Below are 10,358 nucleotides of genomic sequence, written 5' to 3'. Positions count from 1 at the left end.
GCCACCGGCAGGGAGTGTGGTGAGGGGAGATAGGCCTCCGTACTTTGGAGGGCCTGAGATGTACCCAGAGAGGTTGAGTCTAAGACCCAACCTGACATATAGACACAGACGAACAGGCACACGCGGACACAGACGTGCATTCCCACCCCATATGCACAACCAAATACTCAGCACTCACCCAACGTTTAGACAGACACAAATAGACACTGCACAGACAGTTGCACTCCCCAAACATACTCTATATCCCAGGTCCAGGTACCCCCGCCCCCAGAGGGGCAAGCCACACCTAAACCCAGGAGATGTAACCCTTCTCTCTGGGGTGGAGGTTTTTGGTATTTCAGTTTTGCAAAGTGACTAAATCTGACTTTGCAGTACCACGTCTGGGCCATTTACACATATAGTCAATGTGTCAATGCCTTCAACGCATGTGTTGAATTGAACCACATTCATCATAGATGTTATAGTTATATGTTAAGTGCATAAATGTGTTATCATTACAGCATCTAGTTATCATTAAAATACATTTGTGAGAAAAATGACTCCCTAAACCCAAATTAATGTTATAAGAACTACTTAAAATAGCAGATGGAACTCTAGAAAAAAGGTTTCTGAGGAGAAGGCTTTCATTTTAGTCGGTCTGACCCCAGTGCCATCCGTTAACACGGAGGAGGCGGGGTTTATGATCTACAATGCAGCCAGCATAACGGGGAGCTGTCAGGCCGCCCACATTTTCTACAGTCATTGGTCCACGCTCTTGGCCTGCGCACCTGCAATTATTCCACTCACCTGCTGCGCAGGGTGGCGGCTCTGTGTTACTTGTCGCTGGATCGTGGCGCTCGTGTTTCTTTGGATGTCTAACTTGTGTTCTCTTCCCGTGTACAGACCCTACTGGACGCTTCCCTATTTTCCCTTGTCTTTGACGTGAGTTAGGATATTCGTATGTGAACGTCATGTATCGTACAAAAGAGGACGTGTGAGGGACTGGCGATTGAGAAGAGGAGTTTTGGACGTGTTCATTTTTCCCTGGATTCCCGGGAGCACTAATTGCTCTGCACTGTTGTTTATAGCGCCTGGTGTCACTGTAAATAAACTCCCTTTAATTAAAACCTTAGTTCTGCGCTAGAGTCTGCTCGTTCACCTTGACAGGATCAGAAATTACAATTTCTTTCAGTTTCTATTCTTGGTCATGGATGGTTTTGTGCGAAACAAACTGACTGAATGGAAACTAAGTGACTGGATTGAGGCATTTGAAGGTAAATTATTACTGTGCATCAGTGATGGGTACAGATATTGATACTTATACGTTTTGTTAACTCTGAAAAATAATACCTATTAATACACATTTTCATATTTACTGCGCAAAATGTGCAAGAGAAGATGTCCTAAGACTGGAAAGTGATACTTGCTTAAAATAAAAGGGAATTAAATGTGTTCAAATCATACATCAATGCAGAACTCCTTTAAAAAAGTGTTTCTGAAGTAATTTTATAAATAATCGTTATTTCTGCTATTTAACTTTATTACAGCTCAAGAAATTGATAAGGAAAGTCTGTATCTTCTCGATGAACAGGAAATTGATCAATTGATCACAAAAGCTGGACCTAGAGTAAAATTCAAGGATAAACTAAAGCTGTTAAAGGTAATTAAATCCTTTAAGATTTCTTTCCTTTTTGTCTGAAAAACCTCACTCGTGTTAAAGTTTACAGATGAATTTGTTGTAGAATTATTATGGTGCATAAACTACTTAACTATCAGTGTGTCTATGATAGCTATATTATTCACATATTTTGCCAATATGGATTTGCCATGTTTTCATTATGTTAGGAAGAGCAAAATACAACTCAACCACAAAAAGAAGCCGTCAATACTTCTGGTCAAGTAAGTCAAAAACAATTTTATTATAGAATAGATAGATGAGGTTTTTAAGTGTGGATAATTAAATAATAGTTTATTGCAATAGCAAATTGTGCCTCAGATGGACAGCAAGTAGAGAGTGATAAATGAGATGAGGAGATGGGCGGAAGAAGAGAGGCAAAGAGTGATTCATAGGCAGAGCCTAGTTTGTTTCTCACAGTTTTGTTGCCTTATGGTTGCTGACATGGCACTTTCACCAATCTTTTTATTATTATCTCATAGCACTTGTTTAATCAGCTACCATCTCTCCTATGGACTTTTTACAGTCTCCAGTCGCAGCTCAACACAGCCCGTTCCTCCTGCACTATCAGGAGCAGGATCAGCAGAAACTCCTCAACAGCAACATTGTACCCCATCAGGTAAAACAGTGATATAGTATGATGCGATTCCGTATTAGATTCTTAAAGAATGTGTGTTGTTGTTCAGCCTGGTTCTATGTGCCTGTTTTTAACTTTGAGCACCCGCCCCTTTAAACAGCTCTGCATGGCCCTGGTGGTGGGCGGATCAAACCAAAATATAGATGCCAAAGTTTGTTTTGATATTGATGAATAGGAGCATAATGAGATTGATATTAGTTTCTGTCTTGATACATGCTCAATCATCCAGGTAAGTAAATCCCAAGTTTTCCCAACTATATAAAGTGCAAATGTTTATAAGGTTGGGGAAACCTGCAGTTAGCTGAGACTGAAGAAGTCACTTGGATGAGCGATGAAACGTTTCTCCCACTGAAAACAGTCCAGATGAACAGAATTAACTTTTTGGGATACTGGTTTCTGTTTCTTTGTTACTCCTAGAATCATCAAAGAGGCAACCTAAGGGCAACCTCTATCTAAGTGCTGCTGCTTTCAAGTGTCACAATAACATTTATTGTGATTGAAACAAATATCCCGAATATATTATTTTGTTTAAATCCAAAAAGGAAAAAGAAAGTCAGAACTTGTGTTGCTTTTTGGTGCATCAGGTTTTGTGTTAAGTGGAATCAGATCTGACCCAAAAAGGAAAAAAGTAGCAACATAAAGTGTCCTGAGAGCTCATTAAAAAACGTTAATCCTTAAACAAAATTACAAATCGTTGTATCCTACCACTCTCCAAGGAAACAGGTGGCCTTCCGATTGAGAACGTCCTTTCTAGGCACCTCTAGTGGCATCCAGTCCTTAGATGGCACCGCTCGGTCCTTGCAGCAGGTTTCTACCACTTAAAAAAAAACAGCCAGGATATTCTTCAAAGAAAACATTAATTCTGTAGCGCAACACGTTGCAGGACTGAATCTCCACACAGCTTTGCGCATCTAGCTCCATGCAGGCGGATGCAGTGAAAGAAAGTCACCACGCACAGCGCTATGGTGCATTCATGGGAAAATGGGAAAACTCAACACGTAACAAAACAGTAACACTTAAAATTAGAATAAAAATAGAATACAATTGGCAATAAAATAACCATGGGTTACATTTGCACATCAGTGGACCATATTTGCATTACACTGGTTCCAAGTTCCTACTTATTAGGGTTTTTTTCTGTTTCTCTGACAGAAACAGAAATACTGTCTGATGTCAAAGACATAATGAGACGTGTCAGTGAAAGACTACATGGCCGTGACAAGCTCAGTGCTTTCCTAAAGTGAGTAATAATGATTTTATATTTTTGTTGGATGTCCTTCCAACCATTTCCCAGGAAGTTGGGACAGTCTGTAACATTTTGCTGGTATTTGGTATAATAAACATACTAAAGATTTAAACTCGGTCAGAGCTCAACATGGAGCTGTGTAGTTTGTTCCAGTAGTAAGTTGAATTTTTTCAACACATTTTAAAAAACTATTTTTTTCTGATTTTACTGCATTTTCAGTTTGATATTTCTGAGAATGGGTCAGTTAATCCATATTTAAACCCGTTCAACAGGGATAAAATCAAAGATTTGGAGACAGAAAAGAGACACCTGGTTGGTGTCTTTGGTAGAACCGGGGCTGGAAAGAGTTCTTTAATCAATGCCATCATAAATAAGGAGGGCCTGTTGCCTTCTGGAAGTGTCAGTGCATGTACCTCAGTAATGACCCTCAAACACAATAATAACATGGACTGAGCCACCACTCACAACCACTAGCACTTTATATAGCCTCTGTAGAAACTATCTACACCCTCACTTATCTTAACTGCACTACTGTATAGCTCTGTGTAAATAATCATTCTGTACATTCGATAATCTTTAATCCTACAACTGTTTACAACTTGCATAGTTCCCATTTCTGTATAGCTGTATATCCCAGATTCTGTAAAGTTATTTATTTCATATTCTGTATAGTTTTTCATATTTATATCCTGTTCATATCCTGTACATAGCTTGTACTCACTACAGCCTGTACATACTTATAGTTATAGAATATTCACAACATACTTCATACCGTGTACATTATAACATACCATAATAGACCCATTTCTGTAATATACTCACATATCTATATTATTGCTAATATATATTGTAATATATCTATATCACTAAAGCACTTCTGGATGGATGCAAACTGCATTTCGTTGCCCTGTACCTGTGCATGTGCAATGACAATAAAGTTGAATTCTATTCTATTCTATTCTATTCTAATGATAAAGGTGGAGGCTACCAATGGATCAAAGTATGAGGCACACATCGAGTTCATTACAAAAGAGGTAGAATGAAATATGAATATGGTGATTTTTGAAGTAATGTGTTACAATGTAGATACAAAAACTGCTTTACTAAAATTAAGATATAATCTTTTTTAGGATTGGGAAAATGAGGTGCAGTCCCTAAAACTGGCTCTTGAAGAAGATGATGATGATGATGGTGGTGGTGGTGGTGGTGGTAATGGTGATTGTCTTGACCCTGATGGAAAGTTGTCAGCGCTGTATGGAGAAGAGTGGAAAGAAAGATCAACTCACAGCCTCATGGACAACAAATATTTCAGAGATATTCCAGAGTTTCTGAAGCCCAAGATAAAAATTTTGGAAAGTGACTCAGTAAGTCTGCAGTAATACAGGCCAAAATAAAATCTGGTTCTTCTTCTAGAACAAAGGAATACTTGCAGTTTAAAGCATATATTAGACCACAGTTTGGGTGAGATACATAGCAGTGTGTGGCTTATGAACATCACATAGTGAGCAGTCAATAGTTACCCAAGCAGCGTTAAGCTACCCTTATGCTGCACCTTTGCAGCAGGAAGATGTCCACGCTATGTAATGCCACCCTAATGGAGAGTGCAGACAGAGACAAAGCATTGGTGAAGCAGATGTTGCTGTAGTTTATTGCTGAGCAGATATATGTCGGCGATATGTCGATGTGCCTCATTTCCAAAATGTTTGACATCCATCAAACAAGAAACAAAAAACAAGTGAAATTGTGGTGGTTAAAATTTTATGGTTTACTATCCTGTTGCTGTCTGATTATCCTGTTACTATGGAGCTTGCAGTTTTCTTTGTGGAGGTGTTGAAGAGTTTAAAATTTGTAAAACTCCTGCTCAGAAGGTCGTTGTACAGCGGCTGAACAACAGCAGCACGTTTAACCTTGATAAGCTGTTGTTAGAATTTATTTAATATTACTTTCTACACCAGGATCCTTTTCTACGTAGCTGACCGCTGGTAACTGTGCAGGGGCAGATCTAGCAAAGTTTAGCCAGGGGGGGCCAATAGGGCATGAACAGGGAAAAGGGGGCACAAAGACATACTTTTCTTTCTTATTCTCATTTAAAATGTCTAGCTTTTAATAAATAATTATCCGAATCTTACACCCAAAGTTTTAATCTGATGTAAAATGTATAGAAGTCCATTACTGTATATAGTAACTGTTAAGTCTAATATACTAAGTAAGCTATACTACTTTTTCCTTTGGGAAGATACCATCTGTGCAGTCTGCATTTTTGTTGAAGAAAGATGTTGAATCTATTTAATTATTCTTGAAAAATAATTTAATTCTGTGCATTTTTTTTCACACTGCATCAAATTAAAGTTGATTACGTCAATTAAGCATCATGAGGTGGAGGGTGGTTCGCTATTTTTTTTTTGCTGGGTGTTTGCAACCCTATTAGTTAGGTTGCTTAATATTTCTGATAAGTACTCTTTAAAATACCAGAATAGGAAGGACGGAGTAGGTTTAAGTTTATTAGATTGATCACTATTGCTGAACTATGAAATATTTTGGGTGCAGTGTATTTTCTTTTCTTTTTTTACATACAGATATAACAGAATAGCTTTAGTGTTGTTGTTTATTTAAACTTGAGTATGAACTTATAAAAAATGCAGCAAGATATTAAAAAACAGTTTTATTGATTAAAAAAACACTATATCGGATTCATATCGGTATCAGCAGATATCCAAATTTATGATATCGGTATCGGTCATAAAAAAGTGGTATCGTACCATCTCTAGTTTAGGGTTAAAGTGGTCAATACTAGCTACTGATGTCAATCCTATACTTTTTCTCCAGAAGAATGTTGATTTTTCTTAAGTAATAACTTTTTGTAATGTTAAGTAAAAAGTAAGCCTTTTTACAACTTTTGAAATAAATATTACAATGTAGTTCAGAACCAAAGTGCTGGCAGCATAAAGAGAGAAAGCTACACAAAACCAAAATTTAAAAGTTGAGTTTTTAGCTGCTTTTTAACACAAATCACACGTCTCAGTGGGTGAGAGCTCCAGAGTCTAGGAGCCATTACCACAACGCTCTGTCACTTTACTGTAATTCTCAGGCCTGTATGATGATAGAAATGTATGAATGTAAAAGTTTAAGGGTATAACAGGAACAGTTTCAACTGCTCGTGCAAATAAGTTAACAATTTGCATTGGATATCACAAGACTATAGGTCTGCAAACAGGGCGTCTGTTAGCTGTAAACATAAAACACTAGGGAAGCTGCATTAACAAATGCGTCTGTGATGCTGTGTGCATATATGTGCCTAAGTTTGATCATCCTTAAATCTAAACATTAAAAAAAATCTAAAATGTTTCCCAAGAAAAAAATTTTGTCTAAAATTTGGGTTTCTTTTTTTAAATTTACTGATTTAATTGTAAATGTATTAATCTTATTTATCTTGTTTATTGCAGGCTGAAAAGCTATCTGAAGAACTTCTTAAATATACAAAGTGTGTTCCAAAGCAGGAAGATGGATATAAAGCACAGCAGTGGTTTTGGCCACTAGTAAAGTGTGTGACTGTCAGGGTGCCAAACAATAAGTTTCTCCAGCATGTCACACTTGTGGACCTTCCTGGAAATGGCAATTGCAAGAGCAGGAACGAAATGTGGAGACAAGTAATTTTTCACATCAACTTCTTGTTGTTTTTCTGGTGTTGTTTTAACATCTTTTGTTTTAATTATTTATAATTAACGTGCTATAATTTTTTTCAGATTGTTGGAGATTGTTCTACTGTGTGGATTGTGGCTGAAATTACTCGGGCAGCATCAGAGAATGAGGCCTGGGAGATTCTAAAAAGTGCACATGGCCTCATTGGAAATGGTGGTCAGTGTGAGCAAATTCACTTTATCTGCACCAAGTCTGATCCTTCAGACAATCGGTAAGTGAATTAAGATGTCAAAGTGCATAATTTAAAAAAAATTTAAAATCACATACTGATCAATCTTGTGGGAGAAATATTGAATAATAGTTGTATTCAGATATTTACTAAAAACACATAATATTCTCAACACTAACACAGTACTGGTAAAATTCTTTGTGAAGTCAGTACCCAACTCACAGCATGTGGCATGGCGAATAATGGTGTGTTTTTAACAAGCAACCAAAAAAAACAACCTTTATTTGTCACCCGTGTTGGGCAAGTTACTTTGAAAAAGTCATTAATTATAATTACTAGTTATTTTTCAAAAAGTAATCGAGTTAGTAACTGAGTTTCTAAACGTAATTAATTACTAGGAAAAGTAACTATTGCATTACTTTAAAAGAAAGTTTTTAACCTTCTGGGGTCCCGGGTATAATTGACCATTTTTGACTACTTTTAATTTGACCTCTACATATCACCATTAAAAACTATTTACTTTGCCTTGTTTGGTGTCATTCTTTTCAGTACAGCCTCACATGTCTGAATTTACAGTTATGTTTTCATTTTGACATACTCTATTAACACAACTGATCTAAAATCAGACAAAAAAAACATAAAATCTGAGTAGAAAAAGTTATATTTTATGCTGTAACAACCACAAACATGTTTAATGAATCATATTTCATAACTTAAATACAAATATAAATTGTAAATCTTAAAATCCCATGCACAAGTTGTAATGGTTCGCAGTGGATGACCGTGTGGAGAGTGTTTGGAGGACCCAGGTGCGGACACAGATAAGCAGACCAAATTAACTTTAAACAAAAGGCAAGCCTTTATTTGAGGCTGGAGTACATGAACTAAACTAAACGAGAAGTGAACAGGGTCAACAACTAAACAGGAACCTAAATTGGGAAGAAACTAATAACAGTGAGGCTATGAACAAGACTGTGCCGGAACATGAGGGAACTGTGAAATATAAGAATAAGCATCATGAGCCATGACCTGCACAGAGACTTGAAACCTGACATGACATAGGGCATGGAACACAGACGACGCGACACAGACTGAATGAAACACAGAGACTAAATACACATAAGGGATGATCAAGGGAAGTGGTCACACATGGGAGCACAGCTGACACACATGAACCTAAAGACGGGACAGGGGAAGTGAAACTAAAGACACTGACATTGGACACAGACTTCCAAAGTAAAACAGGAAACATAACAGACGCAGACTTGACTAGGGAATACAGCAGACCCTTGAACACAGGAAATGAAAGACTAGAAAAGATAAACTATGACAAAATCAAAATTCAATAATGACACAAAACTCAAAACACTGGGTCACCGACCCAGGACCATGACACAAGTTAGCTGCAAATTTGCAGCCATTTACCTTTTTTTTTTTTTAAATAACCATTTCAAACTATTTACATAACAATCAGGTGTTCTGCATTAAATAAGATGCCACATAAATTATTTGTGCCACTGCAAAAAATAATTTCTTTACAAGCATTCACACTAATTAGAAGAACAATACACTAATTAATTAAATCCTTTCACATTTGTTACTTTTCATCTGAAAAATGTCACTTACAGTAAATGCTTACAGGTGAATTTGTTTTAGAAATATTATGGTGCGCTAATTACATTAAATTTCAATATGTCATTTTATGGTGGGGTGTGATTTGTGGTTTAGCACCAGGTGAGGGGTGGAGCAGCAGGTTCAGGTTACAGTGACAGGGGAGGCTGGGAGAAAGAGCTGATGACTGCCACACCCTGGTTTAGTAGCTGCTGGGGCCTGAAAAGGAATGAACTGAGAGCGGAGTGAGAGAGCTGAGCCAGTGGGAGTTGAAGAGTGTGAAGTGAAGTGTGAACTGAATGAAAAGAATTACTGAAACCTGACACAGAACTGTCTCCTTGTGTGTGTGCGTCATAACGGAGATCAGGAACAGAGTGATACAGTGGTGCCCAGCTTCCCGCTACGACATGTCAAACCCGCAGAACCTCCAGCCAGCTCAGGCACTAGCTCAAATGATGGCCAGCATAGCGGCCTTGCAGCAGGAGCAGGCGGCAGAGCACCAACGTCATCTGCAAGACCTGCAGGCCCTGACTGAGCGGCAGATGCAGGTGCTACAAAACTTTTTGGCTCAGTTTGGGGCCGCTGCGAATCCGCCCCCTCTGGACGGGCTGGAACTCTCCCCAGAAGACCATCATCGCCGCATGGAAGAAATATCGATGCCAGGGGAGGTAAGTGTCTCCCAAAGAGTGACTTTCGATGTTTGTTTGTTTTTTTAACGTCTAATATTTTTAATTATATTATTAAATAGACTTTAGTCAAAGGGGTTGTACATCAAATAAAGAAATGGTCTGCTTTCTAAGTATCTTGTTATGTGTATTTGTACTCATATTTTCATCAATCCAGTTCTTTTTGTTTATAGAAAGGTGCTGTTATATTTGTTATTTCTGCTGCACTCTTGACTAGCTCTCTCTTGAAGAAATAAATCCCGGTTATATACCAGTTACTTTGCCAAAAATTGATTGCAACAGCTATTTTGTAGTGATGTGTCAGTCGCGAACGGAAGTGAACAATGCAAGCCGGCTCCTTATCCGGTCGTTAAGTCTGACATCACTAGCCGTGTCTGGGCCTAAACTCCACTGCAAGTCCATATATCAAACGATCACTATGGCATTACTGAGAGTTGAAAAACTGTCTAAAGTCTTTCATCTTTAATAAAAAGATCAGCGTTCTGCTCTACCAGGTGTAACAATTGAGTTTACATCCAGGCATCCATGAAAACGGAATTTATGACATTTAACGGAGTTAGAAGTTAGCAAGAAGTTAGGTGGATTCTGTTCATCTGAATGTAGCGTTTTCAGTGGGAGAAACGTTTTGTCACTCATCCAAGTGATTTGAATTTAGA

General features: G+C 37.9%; 1 protein-coding gene across 1 annotated transcript in view; it reads left to right on the top strand.

Annotated features, from left to right (window-relative positions):
• The first annotated feature begins 1,135 nt into the window (after positions 1-1,135).
• The window catches only part of LOC146576135 (nuclear GTPase SLIP-GC-like), a 41,938-nt gene continuing 32,715 nt past the window's right edge, over positions 1,136-10,358 (top strand). Inside the window, exons 1-4 of the mRNA XM_085271192.1 lie at positions 1,136-1,253; positions 1,527-1,639; positions 1,825-1,878; positions 2,181-2,273. Of these exons, the coding sequence (XP_085127318.1) occupies positions 1,187-1,253; positions 1,527-1,639; positions 1,825-1,878; positions 2,181-2,273 (327 nt within the window). The 5' untranslated portion in view covers positions 1,136-1,186. The remainder of the gene's footprint in view (positions 1,254-1,526; positions 1,640-1,824; positions 1,879-2,180; positions 2,274-10,358) is intronic.

Source organism: Mchenga conophoros, linkage group LG4 (genome assembly GCF_057382185.1).
Source record: "Mchenga conophoros isolate Kocher_MC1m ecotype Shallow Benthic linkage group LG4, M_conophoros_male_GT1.1, whole genome shotgun sequence".
In the NCBI taxonomy this organism is placed as follows: domain Eukaryota; kingdom Metazoa; phylum Chordata; class Actinopteri; order Cichliformes; family Cichlidae; genus Mchenga; species Mchenga conophoros.
This window is presented reverse-complemented; position numbering and strand designations above follow the sequence as displayed.